General features: G+C 47.7%; 1 protein-coding gene across 5 annotated transcripts in view; it reads left to right on the top strand.

Moving 5' to 3' along the window:
- ECHDC1 (ethylmalonyl-CoA decarboxylase 1) overlaps window positions 1–13,159 on the top strand; it is a 49,558-nt gene extending 36,399 nt beyond the window's left edge. For all 5 annotated transcript variants that reach the window (XM_045009740.1, XM_045009737.1, XM_045009738.1 and 2 more), the window contains exon 6: window positions 12,021–13,159. In XM_045009740.1, coding sequence (XP_044865675.1) covers window positions 12,021–12,426 — 406 coding nt within the window. In that variant the 3' untranslated portion in view covers window positions 12,427–13,159. The remainder of the gene's footprint in view (window positions 1–12,020) is intronic.
- The last annotated feature ends 11,155 nt before the right edge of the window (window positions 13,160–24,314 follow it).

Genomic DNA, 24,314 nt, shown 5'->3' with positions numbered 1-24,314 from the left:
TTAGAAAGAGGAGAGATACTTTACATAGTAGTTCCAGACTGGCGATCCTGATGCGGGGGAAGAACATAACCACCACTGAAGCCAAGCCAAGCATCCCACACTGGGCAAACAAGGAAGCATCTCTTTATTCACTTGATGGGATCAGATATCTGTGAACAGGATAGTATGCTACCTCAGTGTTAAGCAGACTACAACACATTTTGGGGTAAAAAGAGCTCAGCCTTTAGTGCTTCTTCTGCCACATGACCTCTCTCATCTGCACTCTGGGCTCTGGTTTGTGTCGGTTACTCAGTGAATACCCTCAGATACGCCGCAGCAGTGACTTTAACCATTAATTCTCTATGTTACAGAAGGGTTAGCTCTAACTTCCTGTTAGGGGCTTATTCCTTCACCCGCTCACTTCCCTGGTCTTTCTCGCATTAACAGAGAGCAACAATACCCGAAGTCTGAAGGTGCAAACAATTCAGTGTTTATTTGGGGGGAACTTCCAGCAAGCATGATTCCAGTTTCTTTCCTCAGTGTCCCCCTTCCCAGCTCTGACACCACAGAGCCTTGCCTGTGTCCCTGTTCCCACTCCCGCTCCCCATAGCAAAACATGATTCCAATTCCCCGACCCTCATTCCCTGTTCCTATCCCCCCCCTTTACTTCCTGATTGACTGCAGGCTATATAGTAAAACTTGAGTTCTGCTTAGCTATACCTTAACCAATCATTTTACTGAAATTTAACTAACCAATCCTAACATATTGTAACATGATTATTTAACCAATTAACACTTCCCCTCCCTGATTTGTAAGTGTGATGAGTGCCACATTGCGTATCACCTTACGTCCCTACCTAGCTGCTGAATTTTTGTACCCTTAAAATGTACCCAAGCTGAGGAATCCAGTTGCCATAAGTAAAAGGAATTTGCTAAGTCTCCGTTTCTTTGTAATGTGATATGAAAGGTTACATCCAGGGTTGTTTTATAAGCACTTGTTTCCTGGACTGTACTACTGGGGAGCTGCATACAGTTTTTGGTGCACCAGTGTTGGAAAAATGCCAGCAGCTGGAATTCAGGGGATAGCAAATGAGGCTCCAGTCCTGCAAGCTGCGCAGGGGGCTGTCAGCATGAAGCAGTCTGCAGGAGCAGGGCTTTAATTATTAAGAGGCTGAAGGCAGAGTGGGGACTGAGAGACTAAAATAACGGTATATTTGTCATTAAGTTAAATAATGTTTAACAGGGATGTGAAAACAGTTTGCTGGCACAAGGAGCAAAGGGATAACACAGGTGGCTCCCTCTGAAATCAGTGGGAATTATCCATGTGCAGCTAAAGGGAGGAAGACATAAATGCCTAAATGGAGGGGCTTAGGACAGTCCGGAGAGGCACTTAAAAGCAAAGGTAATGGTATAAAAATGAGCAAAGGAAAATACATGCTGGATATTAGAAAGCACCTCCTGGCAATCAGTTCTATAAGAATTTAGAATAGGAAAAGGTGGAAGCCATTTCACTTAAGCCAGTTGAAACTAGAATAAACCATGTCTTTATAAGTATCTATACAGCTCTTAAAAAAATGAGACCCCAGTTCTGAATATTTGACATATAAAACATTAACAGGAGCATACACTTAAGAGGACCTAAGATAAGGTTTTTTTGGTTATATCAATGGATCTAGAAATGTACCTGCTTTAAATATCCTTAACATTAATTTGGCACTCTGAACAATATGTAATATAAGTCAGTCCCATCTGGTAGTACAAAACACATCTTTTGGCTTTCTAAAAACAATTTAATATTCTCTAGTCTTACTGCAGCGATGCAGTTTTGACACACTGTACAATTATAATCACTGTCAAGTAGTTTCTGTTTATATGAAGTGGGCAGCTGGAATTCCTTTCATATTCTGCCATAATTCTCCTTGTAGCTGTAGCTGTGGATCCATCTTCCATCACTTTCCAACATCCCAATCCAGTACAACTAAATAACCAATGCAGGAGCACCAGGTGGGATTTTAATTAATAACAAAGGCAAGATCTTGATTGGGGTAGGGGGTTAGAGAGAGAAACAGAATCTACTGCAGATACTCCTCTGGAGTTCTCTCATGGGAAGAAAATCTAAGGGAAAAAGTGGTTCAGTAGAGTTGGCAGCTTCTCTAAGAGACAATATTAAAGGCACAACTGCAAGCTAGCCCGATGTAAAGGAAAGATAGGAAGAACAATAAGAGGCCAATATGGCTCCATCAAGAGCTCTTTAATTACCTGAAAATCAGAAAGGAATGCTACAGAAAGTGGAACCATGGACAAATTGCTGAGGGAGGAGTAAAAGAATAGCATAAACATGTAGTGACAAAATCAGAAAGGCAATGGCACAAAATGAGTTACACCTAGCAATGAACATAAAAGGCAATAAGAGGTTTTTTTAAAATATGTTAGGAGCAAGAGAAAGATGAAGGAAGGTGTGTGCCCTCTACTTAGCGGGGAATGAGAGTAAATAACTGATAACATCAAGAAAGCTGAAGATTTTAATACCTGTTTTTCATCAGACTTCACTAAAAAGGTTAATACTGATCAGATACTCAACAATTAATATTAACAACAAGGGGAAAGAACGCAAGCCAAAATAGGGAAAGAACAGGTTAAAAAATATTTATATAAGTTAGCTGTATTCAAATTGGTAAGACCTGATGAAATTCATCCTAGGGTACTTAAGAAACTTGTTGAAACAATCTTGGAACTAATGGCAATTATGTTTGAAAACTCATGGAGGACTGGTAAGATCCTAGAGGACTGGAGAAGGGCAAACATAGTACCTCTCTTTAAAAGAGGAAAGAGTTGAGGAATTATAGACCAGTCAGCCTAACTTTATTACCTGGAAAGATACTGGAACAAATTATTAAATAATCAATTTTAATAATAATAGGAGATATACCTACCTCCTAGAACTGGAAGGGACCTTGAAAGGTCATCAAGTCCAGCCCCTTGCCTTCACTAGCAGGACCAAGTACTGATTTTTGCCCCAGATTCCTAAGTGGCCCCCTCAAGGATTGAACTCACAACCCTGGGTTTAGCAGGCCAATGCTCAAACCACTGAGCTATCCCTCCTCCCAGTGCCTACAGAAAAATAGGGTTATAAGGAATAGCCAGCATGGATTTGTCAGGAACAAATGCCAAACCAACATAATTTCCTCTTTGACAAGGAAACTGGCCTAATGGATTGGGGGTGGGAGGGTGCACATGCTTTAGGAAAGATGTGGACAAATTGGAGAGTGGCCAGAGGAAAGCAACAGAAATGATAAAAGGTTAGAAAACCTGACCTATGAGGAAAAGTTTAAAAAAAAACAACTGGGCCTGTTCAGTGTCGAGCAAAGAAGATTGAGGTGAGACCTCATAAGTCTTCAAATGTATTAAGGGCTGTTATAAAGGGGGTGGAGATCAATTGTTCTCCATGTCCACTGAAGGTGGGACAAGAAGTAATGGGCTTAATCTGCAGCAAGAGAAATGTAGGTTATATATTAGGAAAAAATCAAGGGTAGTTAAGATCTGGAATAGGCTTTCAAGGAAGGCTGTGGAATCCCCGTCCATATAGGTTTTTAAGAACAGGTTGGCCAGACATCTTTCAGGGATGATCTCGGTTTATGTGGTCCAAGAGGGCTGGATTTGATGACTTCTCAAGGTCCCTTCCAGCCCTAAATTTCTTCACTGAAGTCAGTGACAAAACCTGGGTCAAAGAGGAGCTTAAGGACATTGAAAACTAAGAGTTTTATTCATTTTCTCAAGTAAACTACCTGTTCCTTCTTTCTTTTTTGTAATTAAGTTATAGCACTTGGCATTTGTACAAGCTAAACCTGAAAGTTGCAAAGCTGTTTCCATTTTCAAAGTTACTGAAACATTCACTACTCAACTAAATTTTTCTCTGTATGTTGTCTGTCCAAAGGCCTTGTGTACACACACAAGTTGTACCACTTAAAGTATACCAGTATAGTTAACAGTGGGACAACCCCCTAGCGTGGATGCAGTTACAGCAGTATAAAGGTGCTTATGCTGGTATAGCTTTTTCCAGTAGGGCAGGGGAAGAAGCTATGCCAGTATAAGGCACCATTATACTGGTATAACAGTGTCCACACTAGGGCTGGTACAGGTTAACTATTTCAGTTAAAAAAAAAAATCACACCCCTAACCAACGCAGTTATATTGAAACAAAAATAGACCAGGCCTGAAGTTGGTTTCTGATGTTTGAACAAAATCCCTTCATCTTCTTTATGTGATGGAAACTGAGGAAAATAAATACTTTTATCACTGTAATAAGAAACAAAATTCTAGTGTCCCCTCACTATTGTTTTAAGCTGAATTACCTCAAATATATATGTGTATGTGTGTGTGCACACATGTGCTCATTGGGCATCAAAGATTTTTAGTTTTAGTCTAATGAAGCTGGACTTTCTGTGACATTATTGCACATTTTCTCCAGCCAATTTGACAGGCCTGGAAGTTGCTGTTCCCAAACCCTAGCTGAGTCAATGTGCATTTGCAATTTTACATGAGATTGTAGCACTCATAGAAAAACACGAATGATTATCTATTGTCGAATCACCTAAAAGCCCTGATCAATGCATTTTACAAAAGACATGCAAAATGAAGACAAGTCCCTGTCCCAGCACTGCAGAGACTTAAGCGTATGCTTATTATAAGCGCTATTCATAAAGTAAAGCACAAACTTTACAGGACTGGGGCCCTGGAAAGCGAATGATCTCTGATTATGACACGATGCATCAGGTGGATAAACAGATAAAATGGAGGTAGGGTGAGGGACAAGCTAATAGTAAAGACATGACGATTTGCACAAATTAGTAGTCTCTAGGAACATAATCGCTGCCTTAGGCAGCTATAGTGAGTAGCAATTTGTAAGCACCATAGTTCCTGTCTTTCATTGACTTTAATGGGAGTTAGGAGTTTAACCTGCTGAAGAACTTTTGGAAATCCCAGTAGCCACCTACCTGCATCCTTAGGCCCGTTTGGAAATCTAGCCCTAAATCACTTTTGAAAATAGGTTCCTATGTCACTTAGGCATTTTTGAAAATTTTGCCCCGTCTTATCTCCTTCCCTAACACACACACACCGCCCCCCAAAGATACTGCAGTCATAATGTAGATAGATGTGTTAATCCAGCCTCAGAGAAACTGTCTTCAGACAGATGACAGCAACAACAAAGGTTGGAAATCTCCCATTCTCATAACATTGACCTGAATTTGGTATAAAAGTCTAATTGTGATCATTTAAATGCAAACATTACTAGGCACCACTAAATTCTTTTCATTTCGTAAAAGAAATAAAGGAAATTAAACAAAACAGTTGTTTAATGTAACATTCATATTGCACAATTAAAATTACAAGGAGCCCAATTGTAGTACCATTACTTTGGGTGAGCAGTATCTTGCCGAGTGATCCGTCTCTTCTGTGTGAGTGATAGTAGCAGAATCTGGCCCAGAGCCGGAAAAAATAATGCTAATATCTTATTAACAATGTTAAATCAGCCAAGTTCCATGTATATGGTGTTTTTTATTCCTGTATTTCTTGTGAAATATGTAGCTTAATATATTATTGTTTATGGTATAAAATGTGCACCATAAAACATAATTCTTTGCTCCTAAGAAAGCTATAAAGACATTAGTATTCTGAAGCAAGCTTTTCCAAGAGTAGGTTTCATAGTGTTAGAACACACTAAATTAGCTTCTTTGGAAACTTTTTGCCTTGTGTAAGGATTTCAGCTTGTATTTCTATCAGAATAGCGTTTAGGTAAACAAGATACTTTTTATTTGAAATAGTAGCTCTTTTCCCAAGGCAGAACATGACATGAATTTAACAAAGGGCATTCATATATTCATGAGCTCTTCTTGGGAAGTCCAGGCTGACAAAGTACTTTTAACCAGATGCAGTACATTTCCAGGGTGACCGTTGGGGTCCAGAAATATCCGAAAAATCAGTGGACATTTTCAGGAAAAGGAAAGTTGGTTAAATCTAGGCATGGATTCTGGTAACTTTAGCTGTTTGTTTAATATTCCATGGGTCAGCTGATTTATTTTAACCATGTACATATTCTTAAAAAGTCAGTGCACAATTTTAAAATTTCACTGAATTATCCATGCATCACAGCACATTTTTTAAAAAAGCCCGGGAGCTTTGTTAGTACAATTTTCTGACAGATTTTCAAAGAGCCAGTTTATAGTGTTAGAAGTTTCAGATTCTTCAGAGTTCCAGGAAGCATTTCCCTCAGACTGTTGTTATTTTCCTTGGTCTGGTACATTTGACTGCTGCTTAAATAATCACAGCAGTATTAAGGGTGGGATTTTTTTCCCCCTGAACTACCAGTCTTAATTTAATTTTGTTGTAAGCAGGTTAAATGCCCATTTTGCTTGGAACAGTTTATACACACATTGTCTAGAGTTCCAATATATTCCATTCTCAGAGTTTGGTTTTAATCGGGATTTAAATAACAGCAAAACATAAACTTCATTCTACATTTTCGTTCCCAGCTTGGTTGTTCCTTGTGGCACCTTAGAGACTAACACATTTATTTGGGCATAAGCTTTCGTGGGCTAAAACCCACTTCATCAGATGCATGAAGTGAAAAATACAGGAGCAGGCATAAATACATGAAAGGATGGGGGTTGCTTTACCAAGTGTGAGGTCAGTCTACGAGATAAATCAATTAACAGCAAGATACCAAGGGAGGAAAAACTTTTGAAGTGTTAAGAGAGTCGCCCATTACAGACAGTTGACAAGAAGGTGTGAGTAACAGTAGGGACAAATTAGTATTGGGGAAATTAAGTTTAGGTTTAGGTCATTACATAGGGATTGTAAGAACAGTTAACTTAAACTGTAACATGAATGTGATTTCTCATGTTGGCAGTAAGCCTAGCACTTTGACCTGGATGTTTAGAAGAAGTGCCCAAAACATTCTGTACTTGGGACTGTTAGGTAGAACTTTCTTTTTCCTTTTCTTTTCTTTTTTTTTTTTTTTTTGGTTCCTGGATATCATTAACTTTTGATAATGAGGCTATTATTTTAATCACTGATAGAATTTGAGGACTGTACTGTCCTATTGGTTTATTAAAATAGTAGCTGAGACTTATCCCTTTTTTTTTCAAGACTCTAGATTTCAGCTGCTCACCTTTGTGAGTTGTATATTGTAAGCAGGAGAGAACCTGAGTTTGCAGAACCTTTTGTTCATTGACCTAAAATTTGGTATTGTAGAACTGCTTGTGGAGCTTGCAGTTAAAAATATCCCTGGGTGTGAGGTAGGTTTGCTGAAGGCTTTTAAAAATATATATCTTTGTAAATTAAATTTTTGGCATACTTTTATTTTGAGTGGTTACCATTATCATTTTCTGCCAAATGAATATTTGTGACCAGAAGATTTTCAAGAAAAGCAAAGTTGGTTTTGCTTTGTTTTTTTAATAATACCAGTCTTCTCCTTAGATAATCAGCAAAACTCTGTAGCAGAAACCTTTTGTATATCAACATTACAATATTTTCACAGTAGAATTCTCACTTGGTGTTGCAAGTAAAATGGACCTGCGTTGCTTCCTGTCATCCCCAATGGTGAAATAGCAATTGTTGTAATGCATAATTTTCTTATCCCTTCTCCGCACTGAGCAGAAACACAAAGGACTCTCCATAAGACAGAAGAGTTAGGGGGTTTATTCATATAGTTGAGCATTTGTGGCTGACAGACATCCGTAGTATTGCTGCAGTTTGAAAAACCTGCTAAATGTTAATAACGGGGAGCTGTTGATTGGCCCATAATTTGAATGTATAATCAAGGCTTTTGTATCCCTTTAGAAACCTATCTAATTATTCAATTAAAACTGAAAAGAAGGTGAAATTGTGACTCACTTTCTTTAGGATGAATCTCATGCAGTTATCTGTTGTGAGAAGAAAGGTCAATCTTGATTGATCGAGTGTAGGGTTATATGGACAAATTTCAGCAAAATCTGTGGATGGTTAGATAATCTCTGTACAGAATACCAGGATAATGAATTGAAAGTGCAGGTAGGAGAAAGAGACTGAAGGAACACAGCAACATGCAGGTGTAGAAGGAATAATTAGTCCCAATTTGCTTTTTAAAGGAGACTCTTACCCTGGAGGGTTGAATTCTAACAGCATCTCGACCTCTGTCATTAAAATCAAAGTGAAGGTTGCAAGCTGCTGATCAAATGCTTTGCTGACTAGATGAATTATTTTAGTGTAGTACTGCATATTTGTATAACATGTTTCCTGCTGCACACTGCTACTTCAGAATTGATCAAAGACTCCAAAAATCACTGGATTATACATTTCTTGTCCTGAGGTAAAATTTCATATAAAACATTCTAGGTAATGTAACCACAGAGGGCTTTTTAATTGTTTTTGTAAGTAAACGGCCCCAGTAATCTAAGTATAGCATTCCCTGGGCCAGCTATATGACAAGGGAAGCGTTACCAGGCAGACCAGCGTTCTAATGGCAGAGTATCTTGCTGTGATGCAGGGGAGTCAGATTTAGTCCTTAGCTGGACTACTCCCATTTTGGATGGGCAGGGGCTGGGAATACTCCAGAAAAAATACTCAACCTATGGCAAAAGAAACCCCTCACCCAGCTCTGAAATAATCCCAACTCACTTGGCTGATGCTCAGAGCAGCAAGAGGAATGCCATTGCTTTAGAGGTAAGGGCTGACTTTGTATGAAAGTTTTCAACTCCAGCCCTTTTCCCTTCTGTACGTGTGACATGTGCCCCTGCAGCAAGGAAGATATGTTGACTCCAATAAGAGCATGACCTCACAGGGAAGCTGTGGTGAAATAGCTATTCCACACTAGCTTTCCATGTTGCCACTCTTATTCCTCATCATTAAGCACCTTTTTGCTTTAGCTTAATCCACTTCCAAAATGGATTAACCTTTGTGGTTATGACCTGCTGTCATATCCTCAGGTATCTCCCAGACCAGAAACAGTGGCTCCAATTCAGATGAAAGCACCTCGGAACAATGGGATGACTGAAGCATAGGGAAACCAGACCAACCAAGTTTCTCTGCAGAGCTGAAATTTGAAAAGAGGGAAATCCCCCAATGAGTGAACAAAGAATTCAGGTGTTAACACTGGTTCTTAAAAGCCACAGAACCTGAGGCATGGTCTACCCCACATAGGGCAAATCTATGCTACAGCGTTACATCGGCGCAGGTGCGCGTCTGGTGAAGTCACACTATGCTGATGGGAGAACACTCTCCCCTCAGCATAATTACTTCACCTCAGCGAGAAACACAAGCTATGTTGGTGGTAGAGTGGCACTGGTGTGGACAGCACAAAACTTGCATCACTTGGGGATGGGGGTGGGGGGCTTTTTCACATCCCTGAGCGACATAAGTTAGATCAACTTAAGCGGTAGTGTAGACCTCCCATACTTACTTTGGTATAACTATGTCATTCGGGGGTGTGAAAAATCAACCTTAACCGCCTGGCTTCTCCTGCCAAAATAGCTACTGCCTCTCAGCCCTGGAGCACCCACAGAAAAAAAAAAAAAGAGGGGTGCTCAGCACCCACTGGCAGCCCTGTGATCAGCCCCTCCCCTGCCCCCCCAGCACCTCTCGTCCACCCGCAGCCCCACTGATCAGCGCCTGCCCCTCCTCCCCAGCGCCTCCCGCATGCCGGTGATCAGCTGTTCAACGGCGTTCAAGAGGCACTGGGGGGAGGAGTGAGAGTGGGGTGTGCTTGGGGAAGGGGGAGAACAGGGCAGGAAGAGACAAGAGCAGGGGTGGGAAGGGGTGGAGTGGGGGCGAGGCCTAGGATGGAGCCAGGGGAGCACCCCCCAGCACATTAGATAGTTGGTGCCTCTGCGGGAGAGCTATCTCCATTCTGCTTAGAGTGGCTTCACCAGACATGCTACAGCGGCACAGCTGCACCAGTGCATCTGCTCTGATGTAAATTTGCAGTATAGACATGCCCTGAGATACTCGGAGGGGCTCACAGACGCACGGGCAGCTTGGGCAGGACAGAGGAATTGAGCAGCATGCTTTTGTAGTAGAGGGGTCTTTTTATCTCTGGGGCCAGCGGAGGAGGAAGGAAACAGGTTGCAGAGCAGGGGGAGAGAGACTCCATGATTCAGAGGAGAAGCTTTGAGCAGGAGTGGGGATTCTGCTCCTTAGAGGACCTGAACTAAGCCTGAAGAATGTAGGGTTACCATATGTCTGTGTTTTCCCAGACATGTCCGGCTTTTTGGTTCTTAAATCGCCGTCCAGGAGGAATTTTTAAATATCTATAAACGTCTGGGATTTTGCCACATTGGTTGAACGCGCTTTGTCCCGATATCGGAGACTGCTCACCTCACTGCGCGCACCAAGGTCCCGGGGCTGGCGGTGCTTCCTGGGGCAGCTCCTAGCGCCCGCTCACCAGCAGGAGCCTGCAGTGTGGGCGGCCCCTAGGCACAGAGGCAAAGAGGGTCTCCGCGTGCTGCACCGGCTCCTACTGCCCAATCAGAGCTGCGGGGGCGGGGCTTGCAGCGGGCAGAGAGCCCTCTTCCACCCACCGCCCCCCGAACCGACCCAACCCTAGGAGCCAGAGTGACCTGCCGGATGCTTCCCAGGAGCCGTCCCAGGTAAACGCCGCCGGGACTCCCCACCTCACCCCCCAGCAGGTCCCTCTGGCTCTTAGGGTTGGGTCGGGGGTGGGGGGAGGCGGAGGGCTCTCTGCACGCTGCCGGTGCCTGCAAGCTGCGCTCCGCGGCTCCAGCAGCTCCCATTGGCACTTTTCCCGGCCAGTGGGAGTCACAGAGCTCGCGCTTGTGGCAGGTGCAGCACGTGGAGACCCCTTGGCTGCCCCTGATCCTAGGAGCCAGAGGGACCTGCGGCAGGAGGGGTGAGTAGGCAAGTGGGGTGGGGTGAAGAGGTGAGCAGTGAGCCAGCAGCGGGTGGGGGGATGAGTAGGCGAGCCGGGGCAGGTGGTGAAGAGGTGAGCGGCGAGGGAGCCAGTGGCCGGCTGGTGGGTGGGTGGGAAGGGTGAAGAGGCGAGCAGCAAGCCAGTGGCAGTCAGGGGGCAGTGAAGAGGTGAGCGGAGAGGGAGCCAGCAGCAGGTGGGAGGATGGGGAGGCCATATCACTTTTTCTTATATATTCTCAATATAGATGACATGTGGTGCACAGCATGTATAACAGTATAACAACACATTAATACAATGCAAGTTGGTAGATACTGGTGCAAATACCCGCCTGTGGAATTTCTTCTTTTTTGGATGTTCAAATGTGGTAACCCTAGAAGAATGCTGAAAAGTGGTGAGGAAACTGAGGCAGGGAAATGCATCCAGAAGTTTCATTGTTTTGTCTAGATCAGAATATTCCTTGTGCTAGCTATAGTAAAGATTGATTGTTTTTAATTTTTACAGAGCCTGTCTGTTTGCTTCAACTATCATGTGTCTCTGAAGAGGTGACCTATAAACCCAGAGTTCCCATGAGGTTGGAGCTCTGGGAAATGGGTGAACTCAAACTACTGAGGAGTCTGGGGGGTCAGCACTGGTCCTGGGGAACTGGGCCATGTGGTCCCATCTGCACAAAAGGGTAACAGTGAACATGTAACCAGGAAGTGTGCCATAGAGGCCAAGAAAAGAGACAGTGCTGCAGCCTAGTTAGATCATGGGATGCATAAGAGCAAACAGGCCGAGTATGGTTGGACCCAAACACAGTAGTCTGGTGAGTATCCAGCAAAGGGAGTTTTACCAGGGCTGTGTGGCAGCAGGCAAAGGATATAGGGTCTGATTTCCAACTTTCAGAGGTACCGAGTGCTCACAACTCCAGCTGAAGTCAGTGGGAGCTCAAGCCCACGGTGCTTAGATAGGTTTCTATCTGGCATTGGGAGATTCCAGGCGCAAGAGGCTTAAGCGGCTAGACAATATATGTAAATAGCACGCTATCCAGTTGTACTTTACTGTTGGGATAAAAAACAGTAAACATTGCTCAACTCTAATGTGGGACATGTAAATCACATATAGAGATTAACACTGAATATTTTTTTCTCACTGATAGGTTAATGACTCCAGGAAGCGAGATTAGATTTGTCCACAAGCAAATGGGTTTAGTACCAGGCTGGGGTGGAGCTGCCAGGCTAGTACAAATCGTTGGCAGTGGCGCTGCCCTGAAGCTGCTCAGTGGTGCTCTCAAAGTGGATCCTGAGAGAGCAGTACATCTCGGGCTGGCTGAGGAAACTTTGCCGTCTTCAGATGAAACCAGATCTTTAGAAGAAGCCCAAGCATGGCTAAATCAATATACAAAGGGTCCGGGCGAAGTGATTCAGGCTGTGAAAAAGGTGATCACAGCAGGAAGAGAGCTACAGTTAGAAGCTGCTTTACGGGCAGAGAAGGACATTTTTGGAACTGTTTGGGGCAGGCCTGCCAATTTGCATGCCGTCGCTCAAAGCACAAAACACAAATGATGAACTGTCAATGCATAAGAAAAATGTTTTTCATCTTTTGCAAACAAAGCCTCTGCTAAAGCAGGCGTTTATTTGAACCATTTAAGAATCTGTTCATTTAAACTGTCACTAACATTCCTAGCTTGCATATCATGGAACCATATTTGGTGTGCTACCATAGAGAGAAATCCCCAGTGGATCCTTTGCTGGTCTAATCACAGGTAGAATGGAGATCAGTGAAATTAAAGGTAAATTCTGTGTTGGGAATTGAACTGTTACCCTCTCAGAATGGGGTTGAAGACTATATTCTTGTTTTGTTTTGAATTATTCGCTTGTGAAGGTACTAGGTTGACTGCACTAGAAATAGAGCCTATTCATCAACCGAACAAGTGCATCCCAGGCAGGAAAGTACACTTCTCCCCAACTTGCTGCCAATGTGCCTCAAAGCAGTTTTGGTGGGACCACCACTAAGGTGACAGGGACGTTTATTTTCCGTCTTCAATCAATTCTTGGCCTCTCTGCTGAGAATGCAAACCAGGACGCTAATTGTGGTGATGGTTTTTAGAGGTGAAGGACTCCACTAGCACAAATAACTTCAAATAAGACAGCAATTTTTGCTTTCTGTTGGCATTCTTTGAAATTCCAGCATTTGCTTTTGGGAATTGTTTAACTTGCCCCTGTTCATAACTTTTTTGTGATTAATTTTTCATTAATTTTCATAAAGAAAAAAGAATAAAAAATACAGAATTGTAAATGACTTACAGCTTATAGACATCACCCAATACTGCACATTTCATTGGATTGCCAATAGAATTATGCAGTTAAACAACTTTACAACTTGTCAAAGCTGCAATACAAAATCAGACAATGTTACACAGAGATAAGATGTTAGAGTGGAGGTAATAATAATAATTAATAATAAAAGATGTACACAAATAGGGGGGAAAGAGAGGGAGGAATGTGGAGGTGAGAAATGGGAGGGGAACAGTGGAGACAGGTGGAAAGGAAGTCTGATATTTGAGCTATCTCAGTATTCTTTATCCAAATGTATCTAGAAATGGGGGACAAATTTCAAATTCATATAATTGCTCTTTACATCTATAAGCTTTCTTATTCTTTCACTACTCAGCCAGTTCAAAATATCACTGCTTTAATCTGGGCATCAGCCTACTCCATTTTTATAAAACCATCTGCTTTGTAATCATTGCGGTTCTCAAGAACCAAAGTGTTTGTGGTGGAGTTCAACCCAGCATAGCAGGTACATAACCTCAGCTGAAAGTTATATCCTAGGTTTGGTTGCTGAAGCCAAGTATTGTTTTCACTCTTGTGTCCGCCTCTTTTCCACAGCTGCCTGACTATTGGACAGTCCCATAGCATGTGCACTAGGGTTCCTTTCTCCTTATTTACAGCACCAACAACATCAGAGGACAAGGCCCTCATCTTGCACAACGTTTGTGACATCCAGTACATGCTGAATAGAATATTTTGCTGTATCAGATGTAACCTGAGTTCCCCAGAAACATTTTTAACCTTCTGTAATATGCTTTGCCACTAGGATCATTTTGAGGGCTGTGATAGCCCCTTTCTCACTCTTTCACAAATAACCCCAGACCAGTCAAGTTCCTCTTCATTAGTAAAGTAGACCTAGTGGACATGGGCCTGGGGAGTTTATGAAGCATTTCCAAGATTCCCAATCGCTCTAGAGCCTCTGACAGTCCTAGGGCATCTGGACCAATCTGATAGTTAGCAAGTGTTTTTGTTGTGAACACTGCCACTCTGCTGAGGGTGTCAGGTTATAGCTTTGCTTTAGTGTTAGAAAAGAGGCAAAGCCCTCTTCCTTGACATAATGGGAAACGATGCCCTTGCTCAGACTGTTCTTCCACATTATATCGTTTTTCCCAATTTGCTAGACTGGATTACCCTAAACCGGTGCTTTTGCATGATGGTGAGGATGAAAGACCTGAAGACCCAAAGAGCTAGATCCTCAGAAGAATTTAGGCACCACAGTGCTGAGTATTGCAGCATGTAGCTTTAGGTGGCCTGCTCCCCAGTAGAACTCCCAGCCCCAAGTTAGGAGCCCAGGCTCCTCATGCACTGTACTCAGTACCAGATTTACCATGGCGCCGTGCCAACAGTCCAAAGGGGCCCCGGCCCACTCGTCTAGCCCCCCACCGCCGCTCTCCCCTGTGGGGGCAGAAGCTTGATGCTGCCAGCTCCTGCTGCAGCAGGGCAGACTCTGCTGGCAGCCAAGCTCCTCCCCCACCTCTTCCCCCAGCGTGCTACATTCCTTCCCCTCCCCCTCTCCCTGCTGCTGATCAGCTGTTTGCCCGCAGGAGGAAGGGAGAAGAGCCTCAACATGCTCGCTGCTCCGGGCGGGGGGGAAGGAGGAGAAGAGGTGGGGCCTTGGGGAAGTGGCTGGAATCGGGGCATACCGCCTCCAGCCCCCTGCCGTGAGCACCCCCACGACCCCAGCCCACACTACCAGCCTTCTACCCACCCTGTGCATCACCCTCACACACCCCCACCCTGACCCCTGCACGCCCCTCACACTCCCAACCCCCTGCCCTGACCCCTGCACCCCCTTACATCCCCCTGCACCCCATCACACACACCATGCCCTGACCCCTGCACCCCCATACCTCCCCAGCCCCCTGCCCTGACCCATGCATTCCTCCCACACACCCAGCCTCCTGAACCCCCTCACATCACCAGCACCCTGCCCTGCCCCCTGCCCCCCCACACCTCCCCAGCCCCCTGCCCTGACTTCTGCACCCCCACACACACCCCAGCCCCCTGCCCTGACTCCTACATCCCCTCACACCTCCCAGCCCCCCACCCCCTGCCCTGACCCCTGCATCCCACACACACACATCCCCCTGCACCCCCCACACACCCATCCCCCTGCCCTAACTTCTGCACCACCCCAGCCCCCTGCCCCGACTCCTGCACCACCTCACACCTCCCAGCCCTCTGACCCCCAACCTCTGCCCTGACCCCTGCACCCCACACACACACCCCAGCCCCCTGCCCTGACTCCTGCACCTCCCCATCCCCACCCCCACCCTGAGCACCAAACGGGAGCTCCTGCACCGCCCCCCATTCCCACCTGCACCCCTCGCACCAAACAGGAGTTGCCCCAGGTAAGTGCTCCACACCCCAACCTCCTGCCCCAACCCTGAGCCCCCTCCCCCACCCTAGCTCCTGGCCAGACCCCGCACCCCAATGTTTTTTTACATTTTTTTAATAAAGCGCTCTTATCCAAAGCGCTTTACAATAGTTAGCTAACGGTACAAACAATATTTGGAAAGATCATTAAGTGGTCCGTCGAGATCCTCCATGATTTTCAAGTGGTCTGTGGAAAAATAAGTTAGACTCAAGAACAATCAAGGTACCTCACTTTATTTTCATTTACTTGCTATTACTTATAGGGGGAGGATGAAGAAAAAAAGAATGAAAAACAGGGGTGGAGGGAGATAAGAGAGAATGTTATTGTCTGGGTCCCAAGTAGGGGCCCTCAAAATGAATCTAACTCTAAATCCACCACTGGCTGTCACGTCAGCTGGGCTGGGGATACTGTGTTGACTGATCCCCACAGTCTCCAACCTACCTGGGCAGTACAGCAGATATGGCCCTGCCCACTAGCTCCTCTCCACTCCCTAGCCCACCCACTAATTCCCCCACTCCTTAAAAATGATTGCTTCTCCTCCCCTTTCCGCCCCCCCGGCTTTTCTGGAAGCCTGTTTCCAGGTATCCAGTTTAAGACTGAAAACTCCAGTAGAAAACAGGACCTGAGTGTCCGGTTAGCAGTGCTGACTGGAAACTAAGGCCACGTCTATACTTACCCGCCGGGTCGACGCGGCGAGTTCGACTTCTCGGAGTTCGAACTATCGCGTCTGATCTAGACGCGATAGTTCGAACTCCGGAAGCGCCGCGGTCGACTCCGGTACTCCACCGCGGCAGGAGGAGTTGCCGGAGTCGACCTTGGAGCCGCGGAGTTCGCTTCCGCGGCGTCTGGACGGTAAGTCATTCGAACTAGGGTAGTTCGAATTCAGCTACGTTATTCACGTAGCTGAATTCGCGTACCCTAGTTCGAACCAGGGGCTGTGTGTAGACCAGGGCTAAAAGTCAGGTTATAGGAGTAACCACATTAGCCTCCGCTCCTCCCGCTCCCACCACACACCCCAGAGGGCAGGAAGAGAACCTGTTCTGCTGCTGCAGGAGGAGGGGCAGCTCAGTGCAGAGAGAGATGAAGAGAATGGGCTAGAACCAGGTAGGTAACTGCTCTGTGTAGGCATGGGCTGGGGGGATCCTGGTTACCCCCTCTCCAGCCCTGCTGCACTTGTAGTTTACCCCTGACCCTCCCTTGCTCCAAGGACCAACCCTAGCTCCCACCCCACTGTGCTTTGGCCCCCGGCCCCTTTTACAATCATTCCCCAAGGGGGCCCACAAATATGTTTGGCTGTAACGTATTGGGGGAGTTAGCAGCCTAAGAAAGGAATTCACAGAAGCCAGTAAGCTGAGCAGAGAGCCACCTAAGCTAGCCAGAAGTGAAAAAGTGCGGAGAGAGATCAGCACAGATGCTGAAGCCCCATTTCATTTTAAGAGTGATGTGATTGTTGGCATGGCATTATCCATGAGGGGCTGTTGGGTAATTCACTGTGTATTGGTATAGAAAATAGCCTGATTGTGTGCACCTGCAGGGCATGCTGGAAAATCACATCTCTTCCCGCCCCCTACAGAACGATCACTCCATATCTGACCTCTCAGTCCTTGCCCGTAAAGGAAACCTGCACACCTTCAAAAGATGATCCCAGGAACTTAAATTCATAAGTCTGTTCGACACTAAAAATCATGGACTCAGTGAAGACACTGGATTTATGGCTCATTACCACAATCTATAACCCACTAACTCTCCTTTGGCCTATGACTGCAGAGATGTTTGCCCAGTTCACTTTGAGTTGTCTCTTACAGCATGTTAATTCCTTATGCTAAACAATCTTTCACCTTGTACTTAGCTGTGACACTGTGGGTACCTGTTCCAGACCTGAAGAAGAGCTCTGTGTAAGTTCGAAAGCTTGTCGCTTTCACCAACAGAAGTTGGTCTAGTAAAAGATATAATCTCACCTAATATTTTACTTAGTCACTTTTTAGACTAGAGCTCTGCTATAACAGTAAATTGAACATTATTAATCCCCCCAAAACCTCTTTCTATTTGAGAATACAGATTATCAACTTATTCTTCATTTAAGCAGGTACAAAAAAGGGTGTGGTTAGCAAAAAGTATCAGAAGCCACAAATTTATTCTAAGAGTTGAGTGAATATCTACAAATATATGAGTAATTAGGACACTTTCAACAAAGGTCTACCAGAACCCCAAATTTACTGATCAACAGAGTAGACTGCAAGGTATCTGCCTCACCTTGACTTTGTGCTTTGCCTTACTTAAGATAGGATGGGGCAGCATAGGTTGACGAGTTTGTGCTAGTCACTGTGAGCAGCTTAATACGATGTATTTGATCTACATTCACACACTGTTGTTGCCAGCCTAAGATTGAGTGTGAGCCTTCAGTGAGCATTAGGATGCAAAATAGCCTACCGTACTAAATTGCCATAGATTCTCATCGATTCCAAGGCCTGAAGGGACCATTGTGATCATCTAGTCTGACCTCCTGTATAACACAGGTCATGGACATCCCCAAATCATTCCTAGAGCAGATCTTTTAGAAAAACATCCAGTCTTGATTTTAAAATTGTCAATGATGGAGAATGTTACAGTTAAGGGAAACTGCAGGGCTCAATCCAGCATGAGTGTGCAGAGGCTGCCTACTCGATTGGGCACAATACCATATAATTTTTAGCTCAGTGGTTAGAGCCCAAGTTGTGAGAGCCTCACGTTCACTACCCACTCCTTCCCCTCCCTCCCCCCCGCCACCTGACATGAAGAAGAGTGACCTCTGGGTGACGCTAAGAACCCCCTCAGTGCCAACTGGTGAAATATTCACTGTTCTGTAACAGCAACCCTTATCTGGCCTGCCGAGCTCATTACACCTAACATACTGCTTTCATAGCATTTATCCCTAAAGAATATAATGTAAGGTATCTCATAAAAGCTTATGTCATACTCATCTTCCTAATCGTTGCTAGATGTAAGTATGGATGATATTTAAAGAATTGTGTATATATATACTGAAATCTGTGTGCAAGGTAGAGCTGACAAACAAGATTTGGGTCAGACAAAGGACATTGATTCACCTGTCTGTCTGTTGGCTATAAGCATTGTAAGCCCACACACTGGAAGCCAAATCTGCATACGTAGTAAACAGGAATGGGAATACACCAGAGGCTAAACCACAGGGGGTTGTTCTGTCTTTAGGGTGCAAAGACAATGAACTTTGGGGATATAACTAGAAGGCAAAAAGGACACCATGTTATCCTTCACTGAGGAAGCAAAAAGGACAGTGTTTTTTTGCTTCCATGAAAGTAGGATCCTAGCCACATTGGTTAGCGACACAGTGAGAAACTACTTTAGACAAGCATTTTGGCCTGCTAAAATTAAGTATATATGTGAAGTGTGTTACACGTTTTGTTTTATATGTAACCATTTCTGTCCCCAGCTGCTATCCTTGCATACTATCACTTACATCAGAGGTGGCCAATCTGAGCCTGAGTAGGAGCCAGAATTTACCAATGTACATTGCCAAAGAACCACAGTAATATGTCAGCAGCCCTGCATCAGCTCCCCAGCCCCCAGCCCCTCCTGGCAGCCCCCACCAATCAGCGCCTACTTCCCTCTCCCACTGCAATCAGCTGTTTCACATGTGCAGGAGGCTATGGGGGGGGAGGTGGGAGGAGTGAGGGCATGCAAGGCTCAGGGGAAGGGGCAGGGGCCTTGGGGTAAGGGGTGGAATGGGGGCAGAGCAGAGGGTTGAGCAGTGAGCACCCCCCAGCAAACGGGAAAGTTAGCATCTATGGCTCCAGCCACAGAATCAGTGCCTAGGTCAGGAGCCGCATATTAACCTCTGAAGAGCTGCATGTGGCTCCGGAGCCACAGGTTGGCCACCCCCGGCTTTGATCTTAGTCTTCAATCGTAAACTTATGATTGTTGTCACTATAAATATAGCTGAGTGTTGTGTGTTATAGAGGACCTGTTCCTGAGTTGTACACAAACCCAAGCACCCTTGCCCCACCCCCTGCCCTGAGGCCTCGCCCATTCTCTGAGGCCCCCTTCCTCACTCACTCCATCCCCCCTCCCTCCGTTGCTTGCTCTCCCCCACCCTCCCTCACTTTCACTGGGTTGCTGCAGCGGGTTGAGGTGTGGGAGGGGATGCGGGCTCTGGGCTGGGGGGTGGGACCAAGGAGTTTGGAGTGTGGGAGGGGGCTAAGCCTGGGGCAGGGGTGCAGGAGGGGGTGTGGGGTGGAGGCTCTGGGAGGGGGCTCAGGGCTGGGGCAGGAGGTTGGGATGTGGGCTCTGGAAGGGAGTTTGGGTGCACAAGGGGGCTCAGGGCTGGGCGAGGGGGTTGGGGGTGTGGGCTGTGGGAGGTGGCTCAGCTGGGCCAGGGGGTTGGGGGTGTGGGAGAGAGTTTGGGTGCAGGGGGGCTCAGCTGGGGCAGGAGGTTGGGGTGCAGGAAGGGGTTTGGAGTGTGGGCTCTGGGAAGGCATTTGGGTCTCAGGGCTGGGGCAGGTTGTTGGGGTACGTACAGGAGGGAGTGAGGGATGCAGGCTCTAGCCGGGCGGTGTTTACCTCAGGTGTCTCCCAGGAAGCAGCCAGCATATCTGGCTCCTAAGCTCAGGGGCAGCCAGGTGGCTCCACGCATTACCCATGACTGCAAGCACCACCCCTGCAGCTCCCATTGGCCGCAGATCCCAGCTAACGAGAGCTGCGGAGTCAGCGCTTGGGACGGGGGCAGCGCACAGAGACCCCCTGGATGGCCCTGTGCCTAGAGGCCACTGCCGAACATGCTGGCCGCTTCTGGGAGCCACACAGAATTAGGGCAGGTAGGGAGTCTGCCTTAGCCCCACTGCGCCACTGGACTTTTAGTGGCCTAAAATCTCTGATTGGCTTCAGTAGCCTCCGGGAGATCAAGCCCAATTCATGGAGACTCCTGGCCAATCTGGGAGGGTTGGCAACCCTAGCTAGCTATGTGTATATTGTTCCCTTAGGGACAGCAAACATGGTAAATGCCCAGTGCTTAAAAAGCTGGATACTGCAGGGGTGGGGGAGGCTTCAGAGGAGCTCAAAGACGGGGATCACCTAGTGTTAACCTGCTAGGCAAATTTAGGACTGGCATATACCCAGAAGAGTGTGAGTGGCTGAATGGCTGGTAGTGTCAGGGAGCTTTCATCCAGCTACAGGAGACTCCCTGTTGCTGGTGGAAGGGGGGTAACAAGATGAATCAGTCCTGGGCACCCTGAGAAAGCATCTCACCCTGTTCAAATCCTACATTTCAGGGGAGTACCCTACCTAGGGGGCTATGGGACAGTCTGATGGGAGAGGGCAGTGTGCTCCCACAAGGTCTACTGTTGAAGCTGTTACACTTAGGATAAATGAAAGGGTCATTGAGAGAGAGGCCAGAGAAGAGTGAGAATGTCTCTATAACCTTGTGGTTAGGGAGGTGGAAGACTGAGGGTCCAGTCCCCCTGCTCCAATGACTAATCGTTTAAAGCAGAACAGTGTCAAGAGGACATATTGAGAGAGGCTCACCCCAATCAGACTATCCCATAGCTGACTGGTTAGCAGGCTTTTCTAAGAGGCAGGAGATACCTGTTCAAATCCCTTCTCTCCATCATCCAGATGGGAGTGGTGCTTAGGAAATACCTCTGGCATCATTATCAGTTCTTCTTCGAGTGATTGCTCATATCCATTCCATGTAGGTGTGTGCGCGCCGCGTGCACGTTCATCGGAAGACTTTTACCCTAGCAACTCAGTGGGTCAGCTGGGCACCCCCTGGAGTGGCGCCACCATGGCGCCGGATATATACACCAGCCGACCCACCCACTCCTCAGTTCCTTCTTACTGCCCGTGTCGGTCGTTGGAACAGTGGAGCGCGGCTTAGCTGACCTCCACTTCCCTAGCTACTCGTAGTTTCTCTCGTTAAGTATCGTATATAGTTCAGATTTTTATAGTTGTAGTTAACTTTATTTGTTTTTAGTATAGTATAGTGTATTTATTTCACAGGGGTTCGGGGTTTATCCCCTTCCCCTCACCCGGTGCCGAGTCCAATGCCCGGTCCACAGGGTTTTATAATGCTCGGCCGGCCACAAGCCGATGCCGACAAGAGATCCTCTCCTAAGTGCCTCGAGGAATCTCACCTCACAGATAAGTGCCGCATTTGTGAGGCCTTTAATCCGAGAACAAAGGGGAGCGGGACTTTCATCTCAAGCAGCTCCTGACGGAGGCAGCTCTTGCTCCTCCGCTCTCGGCACTGAGCGCTGGTCAGTCTTCAAGACGCGCTCCCTCGGCACCGGATCGCCAGTACCGCCAAGGCCTCCCGGCACCGCCTGTCGCTGGCACCGACGTCTGCTCAGCACGCATCTCTCTCCTGGGGGATGAAGAGGCTCAGGACTCCTGCTGCGTCCGAGCCGCCTGCTCCGCAGCCCGAGCGCTATGTTAAGTCGGATCGCCCGGCACCGATGTCTGCCGCGGTGCCGACAATATCCGCACCGCTAACTCTGGCCATGCAAGAGCTGTCGAGTCCGGTGCTGGAAAGCTCCCCGGTACGAACCGTGGTCGAGCCTGTTATTAAGCTGCGTCGGAGCCGTCTGCTCCGCAGCCGAGCGCTCTACTAAGTCGCACTGCCCGGCACCTATACCTGCTGCGGCACCGACAGTATCGGCACCGTCCACTCCGGCCATGCAAGAGCCGTTGAGTCTGGTACCGACATGCTCCCCGGTACGAGCCGCGGTTGAGCTCGCTCTTCAGCTGCGTCAGAGCCGCCTGCTCCGCAGCCGAGTGCTATACTAAGTCGGTCTGCCCGGTTCTGGTACCTGCCGCGGCACCGTCAATATCGGCACTGTCGACTCCGGCCACGCAAGAGCCGTTGAGTCCAGCGCCTGAACGCTCCCCGGTGCGAGCCGTGGTTGAGCTCACTATTCCCTCGACGCCGGAAACATTTCCACAGTGAGGGAGTTGATGGCAATGACAGAGCCTGCGCTGCTTCAACCCCCGGCACCGCCGGTGCGGGTTATATTGTCTATTGGCGAGCCTGTCTTGCTCAGGCCACCCTTCGTTGGCACCACAGAGCGGCACCGTTCACGATCGCGGTCCCGCAGATGTTCTCGGTCCTGTCGCCAAGCCAGGTGCCGGCACCGCTCACAGTCCTGGCACCGTTCCCCATATCGGTACCGGTCGTACCCGCGGCACCGATCAGCGTCCCGTTCCCCAACCTGGTACACTCGGTGCCGATCCAGCTCCCGGCACCGCTCCAGGCACTGGACTCCCGTAGCCACTCCTGGCATCGAGCCTCGAGATCTCGGTCAGCCTCCCGGCACCGCTCCGGTCGCAGGTCCCATTCTCGCTCCCGGTACCGGTAGGCCTCACGGTACCGATCCCCGGTGCCGTGTCGAGCGCCATGAGCTGGAGAGGGAGACTCTGCCCAGGGCTCTAACTTCTCCATGGCCATCCATTCGGATGTGCACACCAGAGTCTTCCGGGTGCCCCAGGCCAGGACCCTGACCCCCATCAGTGGCTGCTCTGTACATCTTGGGCGTGCCATCAGGCCAAAGGCCTACCTGTGATCCCATCGCGCTCTGTTCCGTCAGAGCACTGGGTGCCAGAGGCGACAGTTAGCCGTCCCCCTCCGACCGGTACGGAGGAAGTCCGGTTCTGCCACCGGATTCCCACATCCCACTGGATCAGGAGGTCGTCCAGGAGCGTGAGCCCACACAGGACCCACTGGTCCCCGGCCTTTCTTCTTCCTCCTCCCCAGATGAGGCGGTGGCAGGAACATCCGCCTCGGGCCCTCCTCCAATCGACTTGAGGGCCCATCAGGACCTCCTGAGACAGGTGGCACTCAATATGAACCTCCAAGTGGAGGAAGTCTCGGAGATAGAGGATCCGGTAATGGACATTCTGTCGGCTGACGCCCCCACTAGAGTGGCCCTTCCATTCATTCGGATGATCCAGGCCAATGCTGATACCATTTGGCAGTCTCCAGCCTCTATCCTGCCCACAGCCAGGGGAGTCGAACGCAAGTACATGGTACCCTCTAGGGGGTACGAGTACCTATATGTACATCCTCCCCCTTGCTCCCTTGTTGTCCAGTCCGTCAATGAGAGGGAACGCCATGGCCAGCAGACACCAGCCCCTAGATCCAAGGAGGCTAGGCGAATGGTCTTACTGGGCCGTAAGATGTACTCGGCGGGGGCCCTGCAACTTCACGTAGCAAACCAGCAAGCCCTGCTTAGCCGCTACTATGGGTGGCGGTGGGAGAATTTACGGAGTTGGTTTCTCAGATCTCCTGTCAAGAGTTGATGCCCTCCTGCAAAAAGGGCCGAAAGTGGCGAGAGCTTCCCTCCAGACCTTGTTGGATGTAGCGGACTCCACAGCCACAACTCTGGCCTCGGGTGTTGCTACGAGGCGCATTTTATGGCTCCAGTTATTGAGCCTTCCCTCGCAGCTGCTGCACACTATACAGGACTCGTCCTTCAATGACAAAGGCTTGTTCTCAAAACTGACCCTAGGCTGCAAGGCCCAAAGGACAGCGAGGTCACTATGCACTCCCTCTCGGCATGTACATGCCGATGTCTCACTGCCGACCTTTCCGCTAGCCTCACCGCCCTTACCCTGCGCCTAGACAACGACAGGGCTTTGCCAGCAGGCGACGCTGAGGCAGTCGTAGGCGTTGGTCGGGACCCCTTAAGGACCCCTCTCACGAGCAATTCCTCTTGCAAGAGGTGCGGACGCTCCTCAC

This window comes from Mauremys mutica, chromosome 3 (assembly GCF_020497125.1).
Source record: "Mauremys mutica isolate MM-2020 ecotype Southern chromosome 3, ASM2049712v1, whole genome shotgun sequence".
NCBI classification, from domain to species: domain Eukaryota; kingdom Metazoa; phylum Chordata; order Testudines; family Geoemydidae; genus Mauremys; species Mauremys mutica.
Note: the sequence above shows the minus strand (reverse complement) of the source record. Positions and strands in the feature narration are given on the sequence as shown.